The 19019-nt window shown below is 41.9% G+C and overlaps 1 protein-coding gene across 9 annotated transcripts; it reads left to right on the top strand.

The window, feature by feature from the left end:
• Nucleotides 1-5237: 5237 nt before the first annotated feature.
• On the top strand, nt 5238-18702 carry zmynd8 (zinc finger, MYND-type containing 8). 9 transcript variants are annotated; one of them, XM_076156640.1, is made up of 22 exons: nt 5242-5411; nt 5664-5798; nt 9851-9921; nt 10117-10268; nt 11627-11848; nt 12064-12177; nt 12656-12721; nt 12942-13034; nt 13127-13214; nt 13309-13364; nt 13458-13535; nt 13623-13738; nt 13835-14334; nt 14440-14583; nt 14691-14843; nt 14998-15519; nt 15797-16279; nt 16360-16556; nt 16929-17009; nt 17098-17176; nt 17264-17503; nt 17639-18701. In XM_076156640.1, the coding sequence occupies exons 3-22, from the start codon at nt 9897-9899 to the stop codon at nt 17812-17814; spliced, it is 3585 nt and encodes a 1194-aa protein (XP_076012755.1). In that variant the 5' UTR covers nt 5242-5411; nt 5664-5798; nt 9851-9896; the 3' UTR covers nt 17815-18701. The 9 variants fall into 9 exon arrangements, with proteins under 9 accessions (XP_076012754.1, XP_076012760.1, XP_076012755.1 ...); XM_076156639.1 differs by lacking the exon at nt 5664-5798 and having other exon boundaries at nt 5238-5411; nt 17645-18702; XM_076156643.1 differs by lacking the exon at nt 5664-5798 and having other exon boundaries at nt 11705-11848.
• Nucleotides 18703-19019: the final 317 nt, after the last annotated feature.

Here is a 19019-nt window from a genome sequence, read left to right as displayed (position 1 = left end):
GTTAAGTAGAATGAAATTGAATTGACAAATATCAATCCCAATCCTTAGTTTTACTCTATTATAAAAGGCAACTTCCTTATACTCATTTGAGTTGTAAAGATTTAGTATAGAATACGAATTAGAGGGAGTGTGGAGCCATTGGAGCCTATGGTGATCTTGCAAGCACGCAAGTTTTACATTTCAGACTGCTGATGAGGGAGAAGTGGCTAAAGACAGAGGAAGAAAGCAGGGCGGGTGGTGGGGAGAGGAAGAAGAGTCAATACATTGTAAAATACTGGGTGCTTCCATGCTTGCCCTTCCCTGTCTGAACATAATTTTCTCTGCAATTAGCCTGTAAACTTTGAGGGAGAAAAAAATTAAAGGGTTGTGTGTGGGGTGTTTGACGCCACTTAGCTGGAAAACCCATACAGTTTACCCAAACCTTTAAAAATGGTTGTTTTCAAAGGGTAGCAGCTACGAAGTGCAAGGAAGTTCATTACCACTGTTGTGCCATTTTATTTTTGGGCTACACATTCACAGAACATGCTGGGACATATCTTTTACTGGCAAGGCACATGGAATTCCCTGCAGTAAGTAAAGTAAATATGTATTATAATTTATTCATATGAGTGTTCACAATTAAGACTTATTTGATCACAAGAGGCACTCATGACTGCATAAAGATCAATACATTTCAATATAAATTGCTGGTATTTGATGCATCACATCATATCAAAAGAAAAGCCATAATCAAAACAAGGCCCTGTGCATTTTCAGCTGTGCTTTGTTTTGAGGTTTGATTATGTATCTGGCTGAGTAAGAACCACAATTACATTCCACAGAGACCTAAAGAGGGGCCCAGTGGCCCTCTGTTTGTGCCCCTTCCCCCACAAAACATGGAAAAACTGACCTCCCCCTTCAGTGAGTGTGAGATACTTTATCCCATCCCCCTCCCCACTCAGCCTCTCTACTTTGAAAGGACAGGAGATAACAGTTTGAAAGGACAGGAGATAGCCCCATAATCAATGTATTCAAATTGGTTTACCTGCAAACAGCCAACAGCATGCCTTTCTTTGCTCCAAACCCACACCCTTCCCCCACATTGTCAATGCTATGCAGCTCTAAAGACACCAACAAAACCTCACAAACCACATTCAAGTGTAATATTGAGGTTATAACAAAATCAGGCAAACAAAACCAACTGTGAGATGAATAGTTTATGCTCATTTCCAAGGAGTTCTAGAAGTCAAGCATATTTTTTTTGCAGTCCTACAAATTGCCGAAGGCCCTTCACTCAATCATTTTTATGCAAGGCTGTTTTGTTACTGGGTTAGGTGCTTCTTTTATCATTGTGACAAAGACCCTCTCTTTCTGTCTGTGCTTGAGCTCTGATTGTGTTATTCTTTAAACTGGATTCAACTATTTCAAATTATCATAACCCTGGCCAGCTAGCTGTACGGTCTAACCTTAGCTAAGATGGTCTACTACCAATCAGCTGACTTCAGAGTAATACAAACACAGCAAGTGTAACAATATCATACATATGTATAATTACTGAAATTCCCCTTATAGTTTGGTATTTTTTGTTGTTATGACCTGACTGTAAGACTTGAAGACACTTTATGGAATACTGTGTTTAAACTCCACCTCCAACAAGGTTTTGTTTTGGGGTTTTGTTTGTCTGCCGGTCCTACCTGACCTCTGCTCTTTTCCTGTGTTCTCGTGAGGGAGAGGCACTCAAAATTAAACCTATGTACCTTGTACCTTCAATTTCTGATTTTCTATCTTGATCTTCTATCTATGAAAGAAAGATGTTACTCAAAGCAAGAAATATCTTGAGTTAGAGTCTGGTACCTAAATATTACCTACAGTGTGTCCAATTCATTTAATTTAATAAATGGACTGCAGCAGAAGTTTCTAAAACATGAAAAGACTTCAAATAGCTGACTAAATAAAGAAACAAATTATAAAATGACTGAAACAAATTAATGCTTTCTTTCTCTTTGTTTTTGTAGATGAAACGAACAGTAGTAGAAGTGTTTGAGCAAGGTTTTGTCCTTTAAATGTCTAAAAGTGTTCCACATGATTCCCTCATTCCTCTCTCAGAAATAACAAAAATTAAAGTAACATATGAGTATTTGCGTGCATGTATGTAGATCTCCCTCTCTACTTAAGGTTTACGTGTGGGATTCTCAAAAGTCAAGTTCTCCCAGTATTTCACAGTTGTGTCAAAATGTCTGTGGCCCGTTCAGTCTCCAGCTCACACAGAGCAGAAGGAACGGTGGCGAGCAGGGAAACATCACATAGGAAGGTTGTCTTTGATGGAAGTGTGGATTAAGCAGTCACACACACCTCTCTTTCACATCATTACCCATCTGCACTTGCGTTCTTTCCCCGCCAGTGAATTTAAAAGCAACATTTTGCTTAAGCGGCAACAGCAGGTATCTCTAAGTTAAATCCAATATTTAATTACATGTTTTTGACAGAAAGCCATATGAATGTAATATAACACAGCTTCACAAAAGTACAAAACAATTCGTTTTTTAAGATTACAACGCATGTGCAAAGCCTCGGATCTAAAGAGCACTAGACAAGGCATTTAACGTAGCTGGTCTGAACAAGGAAAAGCTTGTTCGGGCGCCACCTGGCGGATGGTAGGCCTCATTACCAGCTTGTTGTCCATAAAGCCCGCAGGTCACCGTCTGGACACCAGCTGTGCCGTGGAGGATTATCGGCGGGGAAATCACAGAACAACACGAGCCTCACCTTTGTATGTCTGATGTCGCTAAAGTAATGTTACAAAAGAAACGTTCTGCAAATATGAAATGTGATAGAGCACAAAGGCAGTTTCACTTTGTTGTCAGATATCCCCATTTAAAAAAGGATTAGCAGGTGTTGAAAGGAGGCGTGACTGAGCGGTTGTTTGTAGCCCCTTCATTAATACGCAAATGTGAATTTGCTACAAGTGCGAAAATGGACTTCCACGAACAACTTTAAAATAGAGCAATCAGAGCATTGTCCCACATATACATGGGTAATTGGAAATGGAAATACATTTGGAAAAGCACTATACTAATAAAATTTCGTATTATTAATATTTTTAGTATGAGTATTATTATTACTATTATTATGGATAATTAAAACTCTGTTAAATGATTTAATTTAGTGGTTCTTAAATTGTGTTACGGATACCACCAGTTGTATGCTATGGTATTTCTGCAGAGAATCAAAAGCAATTAATATCTATGGCTATTCTGTTACTGAAGCAAGATAAGTACTGAATGTCAGTAACTTTTCTCACTCAAGTCTCATCTCAACTTCTTAATGTCAGTCCAGTACATTGATTGGTTGTTTTCCATAAGCATCACTTCTACAAATGAAAACTTTTAATGCTTTTAAGTTAAACATTTAGATTTAAGGCTAAGCCTAGTTGGTGCAATCCACCCTTAGAGTTGTAGTGGCATACTGTTTTCACAAAGAAAGCTTTCCTTTTCCCTTCATATGTTTTAGAAATATGTTAATGAAATTTAGTGTAATCTTGGGTTGCGATGATGTGAAGATGAAGGAAGGAAGGATCTCCGCTGACACTGTCTTTGCTTGTATAATGGGGTTTTATTATACAAAGTACAGTATCATAACAAGCACCATGGAACGCTTGTGAGGGACTCTGCAGCCGGAATGAGTCGCCTCCCGAACTCCGACTTTCAGACGTATTTATACAGTTGATTGTCACTCAGAAAAGACCCGTTTCAGTGGATATTGACAAACCGCCTGAGACCACTGTAAACACTACGTGGCCATCCTGGGGGAGCAACAGTTCATTTTATAATGGCCTTTATTTGGCATGTAAACTTTTATCTTTACTCTTGAATATATGTATTTAGACTGTTGTCTATCAGGTGCTATTTACATTCCTTGTCCGGTTCAGTTCACTTTTCCTTTGTCCATTGTCAGCTGTAAGGCCTTCCCTAGTAGAATGAATATATGTTCTTATTGAGATACTAGATATACAAGCAAAATATACCACAGAAACTTACAGTAAAACTTGTACAAAGTCAGAACAGTTCGTGGTCAGACCAGCGACAATTTTCATTAAATATACAGGTCTCTCACAATGCACAACTGACAAATGTTGTCAAATGTAGTCCATTCTATATCCACAAGAGGTCGCTGCTGCTTTTGTTTCTCATTTATCTTGTCCTCATGTCATTTAAGGTGGGAAAGTAATCCTGTAGTGATATGATTAACTCTAAAGGTAAATGTTACTGGAAGTATGAAAGGTAAATGTGGTCAAATGTGTTTTACAAAGCCAGCGGATTGGTGATGATACTGCCACATTATTTATAGGATTTTCACAAAGTGTTCTGTATGGTTGATTTTGACCTTGGTGCTGGCTTTCTCGCGTTCTTTACAAGGTGAGAATTTTTACTATTCGCATTTTACAATTACAATGTAGTCAAATTCCGTTTGTCAATGCATGTGACTCAAATATCAAAGATAAGACTTAGTGGAAAGTCACACAGGCTAAATTCAGAAATTCGGTCATATAATAAGACATATGTATCTTCCTTTGCTGCCCACTGTGGAGTTCATCAGCTTGTTGAAGCCTGCACTGGTTTATGTCTTGAAACATGCAACAGCAAGGACAGAGGAAGAATTGATCTGCTCAGAGATGCAGTTTCTTGCAAAGCCTTGGGGGAATGTTTCAATACTTGATTGACGAATATGTGAAATAACACATAACTCTAAATTCAAGGTCAATCCTTCTTTAACACTTTATAACCACATTACAAACCAGTCTGCAGTAGTCCAAAGGTCAGTATTGGTCATATGGCAGGACTGTAATTAAGTTTTCATTTTTGTTTGTCATTAAATCGTTATTATACAGTTTATCAAGTAACCTAGTAGAACTTACTTACTTCCCCTTTGCTGATTTTATTTGTATGGTCTTCCTTCACACAATGAATAGTTTGAGGGCGGGTAGTACAACAAGTTCCTCCTTAAAAACACAGGCCTCAGGCCTGCCCTTTATGCACACATCTGCTGGCGTGCTTGAAAAACACACTGTGCTACTCTGTAGCAAGCTAAAGAGACAACCACAGCTATATGCTGTGTTTCTGACAGCTGATAGGTGCAGAGGGGCTGATTATTTTGATCTGCACGTATTCTCTTGTCCTTAGTACTGAGCTTCAGTCTGCCTGTGCTGAACAAAAGACAAGCAGCCAGGAAATGCTTTAGCCAATCAGCATTGGCCTTACATCTCGGCAGAAACAGTGGCCACTCTCAGCAAGCCTTACATCAGAGCAGTGAATCGGACAGCTTGGAGAGCGGTGGCTGTGCTCTGAGCAGGGTGAGGGCTGACAGGACTGTCCTCCATGTTTTAATAAGCATTGACATATCACACTGAGTATTTTAGCCATGCATCCACAGAGGTAAGCTTTATTTTCATTCTTTCACATATGCTTATGTGTTGATAAGGCACCAGCCACTGTATGAGATCTGTGCCTCTGTAATGTCTGTCAGAATAAGGGAGGAGGGAGAGAATTTGTCACCCCACAGCACAGCAGAGAGAGCTTGATAGCAAGGCAGAGACACTGTACATGCCTCTCCTGAACTCACAGACGACCACAAACAAGTGTAAGGTCAGATATTATTGACTGAGAGAACCTGCTTTCCTTTGTCAGGAACTGAATAGGGCTGGGTTGTTGTGCCTGCCAATGGCCTGTGCTGTCAAGATGGCAGGCCTGGTGAGGAAACAAGGCAGGATGGCAGAGGCAGGGCACAGAGAAGAGGGGAGCCCCCAGTGGAATTAACAGATGGTAAAGTGACAGCACAGCAAGATTAATTTAGGCTCCAATTGGCAAGATATCAAGGGAGCAGGTTGCTGTTGTTAATTGTTTGCCAGATTAAAATTACATTGAAGAACTGACTATAAAATACTTTGTTTTTGTACACTTTACCCACAGACCAGTGTTTCTTCACCTCAAAGGCCCTTTTACTTTCTGAATAACAAATCATGCTTTGAACAAACCAAACCTGTGAGGTACTCTGTAGTGTAGCAATGATCTTAAAGATGAATATGCCACAGCAGCCAGGTCCAGAGGATTTGCCTGGGCCTGATGATGTGCACTGCTTTCCAGTGTTGTTCTCTGCTGCCGAGTGGCAGCCATTTTAGACAGCTTCCCCTTTCTGTCCCTCTGCTCCAAACACTCTGAGTATTTGTATGTAAGAGGGGAGGAAAGAAGAAGCAAAGGACTTCCTCTGCACAGGAGTCTCATCCAAAGAGGATTGAAAACCTGTTTGAACTAAACCAGGTTTGATGTATTTATATTCACACATATTGATGGTGTATGCATGTCTCAGGTAAAACTATTAAATCTATTTAAGGATTATACCCATTTCCCCTGTTTTAGCACTCTTTTGATTTTTTAATATTCCAGGTGAAACGTGTGTTTTTTTTGTACTCATTGCATGGTTGCATGTTGACATAGAATCTGTCTTGAATATAATCAAGGAATATTGCACAGATAGCGTGGCACACAACACACAACAGCAATCTACAAAACAGCAAATACCCCTCTACCCCCACCCCCTCTTTCTGTGAATAGTGCTGGGTAATGCGTCTAATCCCTTCATTCCACAATGGTGGGAGGATTGACTTTGGCAGGCGTGTGCACAGACTGTTTTGTCTGGTAATAAAAAAAATCCTCTTAATGGCTGCTCCATGTTATGAAACTATTCACCTGTTTTCTGAGCATTTACAGATGTGGAGCTTTCTTAGTGACCTTTTTGGACCTCTCATAATGACCTTGCCACAAATGTGGGACTTGTCCTTCTTTTCGGAACAATGGTTAAATGAAGGAAGGGTTCACATCTGCCTTCAGCAATTGCTCATATGTGTGTTGTATTGTTTGCATTTACACTTTCATTCTGGAACACCACTGACCTAAGAAGGGCAACTGGTCAGTCAGCAACTTATCCCAGAGGAATGAAATGGATCTGGTGTAAGATATTTTCAGGTTACTGTTCCTCAGGCAAGCAGGGATGGATTTTTAATACAGTAGCAGTAGAAACATCAGAAAGAGAGAGAGAGAAAGAGAGAGGGTAAGGATTTATATTTTCCATTCTGTCTGGGAGGCCTGTGACATTTTCAATGCTGTCTTTGTGTGTATTCAGTGTTCAGACCCTTGCTGTATTTCAGAACGGCGGTTCACATTGTAAGCTGCATGTGGTCTTTAACAACAGTCGACTGGAGCCATGTGAATATGCTGTGTGTACGCGCTGTGTGTGCAGTGCGCACAGTGGTCGGAGAGAGGGAGAGAAGGAGAGAAGGAGAGAGAGTCTTCAAAATGGATGCCATACACGTATGCTGGCTGAGAGCACGGCGAGGGAGGGAATCTGATCCACACCCTGTCGAGCCTGTATTGCTGCATCCCACATGTTTGATAAAAGACATAACCACCACGGCTTGTATGAGGTTTTATGGAAGAGTGGGACTTGGTTTTCAGGAGGTTTTAGCGAAAGCAAGGAGCTCTCTTCTCTGCATTGCAGCAATGTGGCTGAGGAGAGCGAGGAGAAGAGAGCCTGTGTGGCACACCGAGCTTAGCACCCAATCAGGCTCCTCCGTGTGGCTTGCGAACCAATCGGCAGCCCACAGCTGAGGTTAAAGATTGACAATTGCAGGAGAGAGCAGCAGGGAGAGAAGGCCCTTCTGGGAAACCTGGACCCATCTTTTCCATCATCCCCCATCGCCCTCAATTGTTGAAAAAGATTAAAGAATAGACTGAAGAATCCGTATGTGAGTAAGGAAAAAGGTATGCTGTTGATTTCCTACATTGAAGCATGGATGTTACGGCATGGGTGGGTGTGGGAAGGGATGTATCAGTGTGCTACCATAGACTGTGTGTATTCTGTGGTGTTTTATTTAAAATGTGATTATTTTTGTCAGAAAGAGCAGTATTGATTTTCCACAGTGTCTCTTTCTCTTGGTGCTGTACTCCTGGCCTGGAGAGGAGAGGAGAGGAGAGGAGAGGACGTTGCTGGTAGTAGATTGTGTGAGGCTGGTCAGGCAGACACGTTAGACGAGGAGGCCAGCAAAGCCTTTTCCCTCCCTGCCTGTCTCTCCGCAGATGTGCCGTTTTGCTCTCTGTCATTGCATCTGCCCTCGTGATGGAGGAGCAGGATGGAATAGGGGTGGGCAAGGGGGGGAGGGGGCATCAGATAATTGAGATGGAGGCAGTGTATTTTTGTGTTCACTGAATGAATGTCTTTGTTCACACTCAAATGGTGAATTTTTCTCAGGAGTGAAGTAAAAATAGGCAACGTAGAAGCCATGTGAGTGGTGAGGCGGGTGCCTCTGCTGTGGCATCAGAGAAAATGGCAACACTAATAAGATCGACCACAGGATGCCTGAAAGCAGAGGTGAATCATGGGCTGATACTGAGAAAAACCTGTTGGATGGAATCTTTGAATAAGACGTGGCAGATTGTGGCTTGCATGTCAAGGAAACTGGGGCAATGGTTGTGCAATCAATTATGATATGTTGTCTGTTACCAAGACAGTTGAATGTGCAGGATTCTGTTTTCATCGTTTCTTGCTTGTTGGATATCTAAATGTGCAAACCCTGCAGAATCCATCCCTCTGTTTTCACCTTTGATATGCATACACCTGTGGCCAGTGGAGGAAGGTGGATGCTATTTATATTTGTTGGATAACAGGAGAACTGCTCCACACATTGAGCTGCTGGTGCTCAAGTAATTTGCATGTTGTGTTTATAAGTGAATTTAGGATGTTTTTATTTGGAAGATGACTGAGTGATTGAAGGAGTTGAATGTTTTTTGAAGAATGTGTCCTGATGTGGTTTGCATGCATTGACCCATTTCACCATTTTCAGGGATTTGAACATCTTACTTTTGATACCAAGGACTGTTTCTGTCACAAAGCTGTCAACTGTCTTTATTGCATTACTGCACATACTGGCATTAGCCCCATCAGCAATAAGGGGCCTGTTTAAAATACCACCAGGTCCACTTCCAGAGCCAAAATGGATTATAATGCAGTGTGGGTATGTTTGTATATGTCACAATGGTTCTGATGAGCTGATCTAAACCGAAATGAAGAGTAGAACATTTTATTTTATTTTATTTTTAAAAAGACAATGGATGGGTAATGGATCTGAGGATACACATGTTATTATCAGTGTTTATAGCAGCCAAAACAAACTACATATTCCGGCCCAAATCTAGAAAAATATATAGTCTTCAAAGTGACAGCTTCCTTTCATGATGTTGTCATTGATAGTCTGATCCTCCCTTTGTGTTAGTTTGTTTTGCACAGCGCCTCATCGAGGCTTGTCTGCAATTGTTCAGATTTTACAATTTATATGAGCAAGACAGTGTTTATGATACTTCTGTCCCATCTGAGCTTCCAGGTAATTAAAATGCACTCTGTGTCAAGCGATGTTTGTTATTGTGTTGTTGCTTCCCTGCTGGCAAAATTCGATCAAATTGAGAACAGCCGCACTGTGGCAGGATGAGCAGCGGGCTGGGTCAGATCTGAATGTATACTAGGAAGACAAGAGAAGACTTGACCCCTAAATTTACACGATGCTGATGTTGCTAATTAGGAGGTTGTTTTGATCGAGTCAAATGGCTCCTTTTCTACACCCAGAAGCTGTTTGCTGAGATTAAACTGTGACCTGAGAAACCCTCACTATACTGTATGGGACTGGTTTGATTTGAGCTAGACAAAGACAACGATCAAATGTCATGAATTCTTACCTTTAACTTGACTTAATAAGAGCAACGCATAGCAGAGCAGAGTGGAAGCCATCAGCTATTGTTTATGATGACGCCTGTGTTTTCTGCGTCAGTGTGACTGAAGAAGAGGGCGAGACAGAGACGGATGCAAAGGAAGGCATGGAGATCTCAACACGATCCAAAGGTAAGAACACACTGCACTCACAGAGTCAGTGCAGCTATCTCTACCCTGTTTGTATCTATGGACTTGCAAAGTAAACTGAAGATTTGTTGCTTCGCTGCAAATGTGTGCATGTCCCAATTGTGGTTTCAGTTTCATTTCAGGATGGCATTCATTTGCCCTCCTTTGTTTTTTGTGACCTTTGACCTTTACCCGCAGTGTCAGACCCTGGGTCAGCAGAGCGCATGGCCCCAAAAAGAAAGATGCCAAGTCCCTCTCATTCATCCAATGGTCACTCATCTGCCGAAACTTCGCCCAGTCCAATGAAAAAGAAAAAGAAACCGGGTGCTATGAGCGGCAGCAAAGACCAGGTACTCACTTTTTGGTGACTTAAAACTGGATTCATGAAATCCGAGTCAAACTTTTTCTGTAAGTTTGACGTATGGTGACCTATGTGACGTATGGCTGCACATGATATAAATGTGTGTAGAGCCCTATAAATCCAGGGACAAAACAAGCTGTCAAGGGGCTTTTTGGGTCAGGCTCACTTTCATAAAAGAAACTGCAAGCTTAGATTAACATGGTGAACAAAAATAAAGATCATGAGGTCAAGTCATCCATGTATTACTGTAAAAGAGTTATTTTTAAATATGTTTGCAAACTAAATTAAGTAAAGATATTTCTTCTGCAGCAATATTTGATATGACTGTAGGGAACTTTATTTATGCAAATGGTGATGGTATTGTTTAGAAATGTCTGTTTTTCCCTATTATAGACATATGAAATGTTGCATACAGAAATCAGAGACAACCATTACCGTACATGTAGTCAGGTAAAGTCACCAATTCTAGTAACGCTAGTGCATAAGGCGGAGATTTGGGTGTTGAGGGGACCTGCAATTGTGAGCAGTAACGGCATGAGGAATTAATGAAGTGTTACAGTGAACAGGTCCATGTTGGGTCACCCTGCGTAGTTCTATGACTTGTATTGGGATATTACAAGTCGGCTGATGGCCAATCGGCTCATGCAAATGTTCTGCCCTAACGAGTCCTTTGGCTAATGCAAATGTTCTGCCTGAAGTACGAGTCCATTCGGCATCCACGCAGAGTTAATGGCCGTAGAAAATATGTACATCTGTAGATATGTCATAGACGTCATAGACATACTGTATATCAAAGGATCAACTAACAATGGCGATGTACTTCATTGGTTGTTGCCCTTGGCCTATCCAACACTATTTACACCAGTACTGTGACATATTCAATACAGGGCTCTAAAATGATGTAATGCCGCATATTTAATCCCCCTCTCTTTGCCGTCAGACAGTCGTGTGATTATTTGTAACTCATTGTTTTGCTTTTGTGAGCCCTCTGCTTAAAACTGTTCCGCCCATGTGTTTGCTGTAGTCAGTGGCTCATAATGGACAACTTGTCTTTGTGTAAATAAGTCACAGTTTCTGTATCTGAGCTTCTGCCTGTTTAATCAAGGCTTACCTCGTGGTTGGCCTCTCTGCTGATAGGTGATGGGTACATTCTGAAACACAGACCAAGAGAACTGAGTCACATAACTCATCGACAATTCTCCTCATCAGACCAAGGAGTCTTGGCCACTGATCACAGTGTGCTGTGCATGCCTCATGTTGATTCTATGCATGTCTACTTTGCATCGTTGATCTCGAGCTTGATTTTGACCTCTCCCCAATTTCTCTTTCTTTTTGCCTGCATTTCAGTCAGAACTAAGACATGGTCCCTTTTACTATGTGAAGCAGCCAGCACTCACCACAGACCCTGTTGATGTTGTACCGCAGGACGGCAGGAATGACTTCTACTGCTGGCTGTGCCACCGCGAGGGCCAGGTGCTCTGCTGTGAGCTCTGCCCCAGGGTGTACCATGCCAAGTGCCTCAAACTACCAGCCGAGCCTGAGGGCGACTGGTTCTGTCCGGAGTGTGAGGTACTCATCCCGGATTGTGTGCAGCGCATGGACAGTGGCAATTTCAAAGCTTTAAGTCATAAAGCATTGCAGTATTTTCTATAATTAGGATCTGTTGGAAAGTGTGAGAAGAAGATGCGATGATTCTGAGCCTTCACGCTGTGTGTGATGTAACGCGGATCACCGAAACTGTAAAGTGTAAAGTGTACATCTCTTTTCCTCTTGGTGTCTTTTAGAAAATAACAGTTGCCGAGTGTATAGAGACTCAGAGCAAAGCCATGATGATGCTATCTATAGACCAGCTGTCTTACCTACTAAAGTTTGCCCTTCAGAAGATGAAACAACCAGGTGTAAGTATTCTGGTCTATCTGTCTTGCGAAGTCATCCTAACAAAGTCATGAGATCAGTTTGTGGCACATAGCCTTAGTAGAGAACCTGTATTGTCTTTCTTCCAATTTCATTTCTGCTTTTTCTTACTGTGCACAGAGACTTGTCACTATTAAACGTTGGCATGTGTGTCTTTTGGCCACTCTTATGATTGTGACAATGCCTATTCAGCCAAAAACATGCTACATGCTTGTTTTCTGGTCATTCTTGTTGTATTACCACCAGTAGTGCCACAAGCTTAATATCTGCAAACTGAATTACTACCTGTCCACATACTGTATTTGTTCAGCATGATATAGTATGGATTTGCATGTATAAATTATCTCTAATGGCACAACTAACAGTCACTGTACTATAATGGGCCTCTCATGGCTGGAGATCATGAAGGCAAATCTGCTAGCTGATGGTGAGGATACAGCTGCCCCTCTCGCTCTCTTTCAGGACCATCCACGCTTGTCATCTCGCTCCCCCCATGCAGCTTCCACGCAGAGAAAGACTTTTAATTGGGTAATCAATTACACCACTAACAAGACCCCGTCATGATTTATTCCTCCACTGGTTTTTCCTCCTTTTGTTTGAAGCGGCTTCTAGAGCTTTTTTTTTTAGTAGTTGTAGCATGATGGTAGCATGTCCATGTGTGGGAATGGGGGAGGTGATGCAATGAGTTTACATTGAGATTAAGAGTTTGTTTACCTTCAATGCTTTTGTTCTGTCTGCATTTTTATAGACTGAACCATTCCAGAAGCCGGTGTCTCTTGAGCAGCATCCAGATTATGCAGAGTACATTTTTCACGCCATGGATCTTTGCACACTGGAGAAGGTAAAATACAAGCAGTCACACTTTTCTCTTAAAATGCATCAAAGTGAAACATTTTGTCATTGAAGCGCCAACGTTTCATTTCTTCAACACAGAATATTAAAAAGAAAATGTATGGCTGCACTGAGGCCTTCTTGGCAGATGCAAAATGGATTTTGCACAACTGTATTATATACAATGGAGGTGTGTTACAAAGCAGAAACAGAAACATGTTTAAGAGCATTCTTGTCAATACTATTGTTAAACACAAATACATATTTGTCTTTGTGCCTTTCAGGCAATCACAAACTCACTGCTACGGCTAAAGTAATTGTAAAAATATGTGAACATGAGGTGAGTGTGTAGTTTAGAGCCAACAGATTTTTGTAAATCATTTAGATTGGTGCTGAACTGGTGTCAATATGCTTTTTGATTTTTGTTTTGCAGATGAATGAGATTGAAGTTTGCCCTGAGTGTTATTTGTCTGCTTGTCAAAAGAGAGACAACTGGTTCTGTGAGCCATGTGTAAGCTGACTAACTTCAAATTTGTGTTGATGGTGTATGATTATCACTGGAATTGTGGCACTTAGTTCCAGTTTTTTCTGTCTACAGAGTAACCCTCACCCTTTGGTGTGGGCCAAACTGAAAGGATTTCCGTTTTGGCCTGCTAAAGCTCTGCGAGACAAAGACGGACAGGTGGATGCTCGCTTCTTTGGCCAGCATGACAGGTATAATCCACCCTTTGTGCTTTAGTTACTTTTGAATTGGATTTGAAGCTTTGAGGCAAAATAAAGCACATTATAATGTAAATCTTTATCCTTCAGGGCTTGGGTGCCGTTGAACAACTGTTACCTCATGTCCAAAGAGATTCCCTTCTCTGTAAAGAAGACCAAAAGCATATTTAACAGTGCCATGCAAGAGATGGAAGTCTATGTGGAGAACATGAGGAAGAAATTTGGTGTATTCAACTACGCCCCCTTCAGGACTCCCTACACCCCTGACAACAACTTCCAGATGTTGCTGGATCCCGCCAACCCCTCATCCACTGCCATAAAACCAGAGAAGCAGGAGAAGATCAAGCTGAACTTTGATATGACTGGATCGCCCAAGATGCCCTTGGCGAGGGGCCTGTTGTCTGGGTCTGTGGTGGGAGGGGGCACTGCAGGGCGGCGGATCCCCGTCAGTGACATGCCCCGCTCACCAATGAGCACTACCTCCTCTGCCCACACAGGTTCAGATGGGGAACAGGAGACAGCAGATAAGTCCCAGTCGAAAGCCTCAAACAACCAACACACCACAGGAGAAGAGTCCATGGACTGCACAGGTATTTGTCAAGATGAATTGTAGAGCAGCATCAGTTATGTCAAGTAAGGGAGGAGACTTCCCCTTCTCTTCTGGTGTCATTTAACAGTCACTCTCTCTCTCTTAGCATCACCGGCCCATTCCCGGCCTGGTTCTGCAGGCACTTCCTTGGACAGCTCCAAACCATTGCACTGTCAAGCTGCTGGCATGCAACTTGGCCCTAAGCAGGATAAAACGCCACTGACAGGAAGCATTCTCAACCTCAATCTGGGTAAAATCTATGAAAGTGCTTAAATGCCAATTGTCTGTGGTTTAATGCAGGTCACTTTTTGATACCATTGTACTAGAAGGTGATCTTTGAACGCTATGTCCTGTCAGATCGGAGTAAAGCAGAGATGGACCTAAAGGAGCTTAGTGAAACTGTACAGCAAAAGCGAGGAGCCCCGGTCCTCACCTCTCCCAAGAGACAGATCAAGAGCCGTTTTCAGCTAAACTTGGACAAGACCATTGAGAGTTGCAAGGCACAGCTGGGTCAGTGTAGCAAACATGTTTTTTAAATTAATTCTGAGTTCATTCAGGATGTGTCGTTAAATATGATAAGCTGTTTTCTGTTATTATGTCAATTCGCTTGGGGATGATTACACTTTAGTTACTTAACCCTCTACCTGTTGGTGTTGCTTTGCAGGTATAGATGAGATCTCAGAGGATGTCTATAAGGGTGTGGAGCACAGCGACTCAGAAGATTCTGACAAGTCTGATTCGAGTGACACTGAGTATGCCAGTGATGAGGAGCAAAAGCCCAAAGATGACCAGGACGCAGCACCCAATGAAGGAGGCCAGAAGGATCCATCAGAAACAGGACTCAAAGATCCACCTTCCCCCACTGACGATAAGGAGGTCAAAGGTGATATCCTTGTGGCGTCCGAGTCCTCCGCTGGGGAAGCCAATGCAGTGGATTTCGATGCTCCAGCTAAACAAACAAGCACAGTTTCTGAAAAAGACCAGAGCCCAGAGAAGACAAAACCACCCCTAGTGTCTCCTGCTCCAAGAGAGAAGGCTCAGATAAAAGAGGAGACAAAACTGGCAGCGCCAGTGGAGGACTCTGACTCAGAGAGGGAGCTGGTTATTGATCTCGGAGAGGAACAGGGAGGCAAGGAGAGAAGGAGAAGCAGGAAAGACAACACCACTGTGAAAGAGCCATCTGCTGGTAAGCCTGAAGGCAACACCTCTATTGTCATCTGCTAATACAGTGCATCTCAATCGCGCTCCTCGTGGTTCACAGGGTCACAGCACTGCATATTTTCCATGTCCCACTGCTCAACCCATCCCCCAAATCATGACTGAGAATTGTTTTAGTCCCATGTGAAATAAGTCAAATCACGGACTTCCCTTTATGATTATATAATATATATATTTTAGGTAAGCACCTTTGCAAGTGTAGGATTGTTGATTAATCTTTAATCTCTATATTATTTTCCCTGTAGGTAAAGCTTTGACCCCATCAGCTATCCCTTCTCAGAACAGTACTGCCCCTTCCACACCCTCCAGCGTTTCTTCTCCGTCTCCTGTGGCCATTCCTGTAACCATGGTCTCTTTCACTGCTCCCTCTCCCGCAACCATAAGCCTCACAACAGTGTCCAGTGCCACCGCGACACCGCCCTCAGCCTCTTCCTCTGGATCCACCACGCCAACTTTGAAGAAACAGCGCCCTCTTCTGCCCAGAGAGACAGTGCCGGTGGTGCAGAGAGCAGTGGTGTGGAACCCAGCTGCCAAGTTTCAGACCTCCTCTCAGAAGTGGCACATGCAGAAGGTACAACAGAACCAGCAACCTGCGGCTGCAGCGCAACCGCAGGCCTCGTCACCTGGCCAGGCACAGATACCGGCAAGTGGAAGCAGCTCAACGACATCCTCGTCAACACAGCAGCCTTCACAAAGCACACGCTATCAGACCCGACAAGCTGTTAAAGGTAGTTAACATGATGGGTGTACACTCTGGTGTGGGACAGGAAAAATTAGAAAACTGCTTTTTATTTTATTTTCTCTCTAGCTGTTCAACAAAAAGACACTTCACTCAGCACCTCAACCTCAGCTGTCACCCTGGTGTCCACTAGTCCTGCTTCTGTTGCCATGGTGGCACCGTCAAGTTTAGGCAGAGCTGCGTCTTCTTCACCAGCAGCAGCAGACACGTATATTCCCACTGCCTCAGCAGATGTTGCTGCCGACATTGCCAAATACACCACTAAAGTTAGTATCATTAAAACATATAGTCCAAATATTACTTGCTGGTGTCCCTTGCCATTTGTTTGATCTTATTGTCTTTATCTGACGTGTAAAGAGGGATTTCTCTAGGAGAAAGATTTACAAGATTATAGCTTCAGGTACTGTAATGTGCAATCCAGTTAGATATTCATAAGATACATGATCTTGCCATTTTTAAAAACCTACATATTATATATATATAATATATACACCATAGTCTATTCAGTCACAGTGGCTGGAACTTGTGTATGACAATGCAAAAAAATAATGTTTCCCCAGGTTATGTGGTAATCTCTCCTACAAATGATTACTTTGTGACATATTGCGTCCGAATATAACCCTTTGCTCCTCTTTCAGATAATGGATGCAATCAAAGGCACAATGACTGAAATCTACAATGACCTTTCAAAAAGTACTTCAGGGAATACAATAGCAGAGGTGGGTGGGTTTGCTCACCCATCAGGGATTAAATACTGCAGCCAATAGTAATTCAGAAAATTAAATTAGCATTTCCTCTTTCATCCAGATAAGACGACTGAGAATCGAAATAGAAAAATTACAGTGGTTGCATCAGCAAGAATTGTCCGAAATGAAGCACAATCTTGGTGAGAATTTCAGTTTTGTGCTTGTGCATGAAACAGTGTGACGTGTTATACTTGTTTGTTTACTCATATTTGTGCACCTGGGTGTAGAGCTGACAATGGCAGAGATGAGGCAGAGTCTGGAGCAAGAGAGAGAGAGGCTGGTGGCTGAGGTGAAGAAACAGATGGAGTTGGAGAAGCAGCAAGCAGTGGATGAGACAAAGAAGAAACAGTGGTGTGCCAACTGCAGGAAAGAGGCCATCTTCTACTGCTGCTGGAACACCAGCTATTGCGATTACCCGTGTCAGCAAGCCCACTGGCCAGAACACATGAAGTCCTGCACGCAGTCAGGTAAGAGTTTGTACCAGCATGTACATGGTGACAGCAAGAACACCGCCTCTAGATTTTCAGCCCGATCCCACCAACATAATTCTAGATCTGAAATTTCATACATATTTTACTTGCTGACTTTTGTTCTGTTTCTAGCAACAGCTCCACAGCAAGAAGCTGAGGCTGAGTCCACAGGGGACCTTCCAAACAAAAGCTTAGGACAGCCGAGCTGTGGACCAAACCCTCACAGAGACACAGCGGTCTCTGCACCACCAGACAAAGGCAATGATGTGGAGAAGACCACTGACAATGTTGCTGTCACTCTGTCATAACCCATCAATGTAAATGTAAATGTACATTTTTTCACTATGCGAATACTGTATGTCTGTGTAACTTTTTTTTGTAAAAGCTGCTGTTAATGGGGAACCAAATCCTGTTTATTTATATGTATATCTTTGCCTTCCTGGGTTCAGATACAGCACCCAGTGCACAGTTGTCCTTCTCCTGTTGTTGATGTGGTAATGTGACTGACAGCAAATAGTTTGTATGTTCTAGAGAGAGACTTTAAAGATACATATGCATTCTGCATATTCATCAACTCCTTTTCAGAGCTGTCAGTATAACAGTTCATGAGAGCATGCCAGTGCATCACAGTAGTCAACCATATGAATAAGTTCCAATTGATAAATGCAACCTTGTATAATGGACGACCTCACTTTTAGATTTAGGACTGTTGACAGAAATATATGTAAGTTACTTATTTTATATTGTATGTTAAATTATTTGTTATATAACGTTGCCTGCTGTGTAGTGCAAAGAACATAAATACACACATTTTAAACAAGTTGTCTCTATTGGTAGATTGCTGTTCGCTGGAAAGCACAAATGTAGAAACACAATTAAAAGCTATACATTTTTTATATATTTAGAGATATATTGTTGTATAAACCTTCTTCCTTTAATGTGTAAATGACTAACCACCCAAACTCTGCTTCATTCCAGTCTTCACTGGACAAATAGTTTTGTTAGTCACACATAGACATAACTGAGCCAAAATGACCACCAAACCAGAAGACCCTTTTTTGAGTCAGTCTCACAGTAAAATTACAGAGGACTACAGTCTTGAGAAATGTTTGTTCACAAAATGTATATATTGTACTAAGACATTTTTTGATTTTGATTCCTTTTTTAAATAGACATCGTTCATAAAAGAATATTCAGCCGACTAGACACTAGTATTGTTTACATTCTGCACCATAAAAGTGACATTTCAATCTATTTAACCGTGAGATGAGTATTAACTACACAACAGCTATAGCACATAATATACAGCAGGGAACAAAACATTGTAGATTAATTATGGGATTGAAGTGAAGAATTCTGTCATTAATATGATGGTATTATCAAACGTGTAACATTTTTTCCATAGGTAAGTTGTTTCTCCATTTACCCCAAGATATGTGACTTTAAATAACTTGGAACTCCGGATATGCTACAATAGTCTTGATAGATGTGTTTAAAATATATGAGTAAATGC

This window comes from Genypterus blacodes, unplaced genomic scaffold (assembly GCF_046128005.1).
Source record: "Genypterus blacodes isolate CSIRO-AG114 ecotype Tasmania unplaced genomic scaffold, CSIRO-AGI_Gbla_v1 ptg000070l_1, whole genome shotgun sequence".
NCBI lineage: Eukaryota > Metazoa > Chordata > Actinopteri > Ophidiiformes > Ophidiidae > Genypterus > Genypterus blacodes.
The sequence above is the reverse complement of the archived record's forward strand: the minus strand, read 5'-3'. Positions and strand labels throughout refer to the sequence as shown.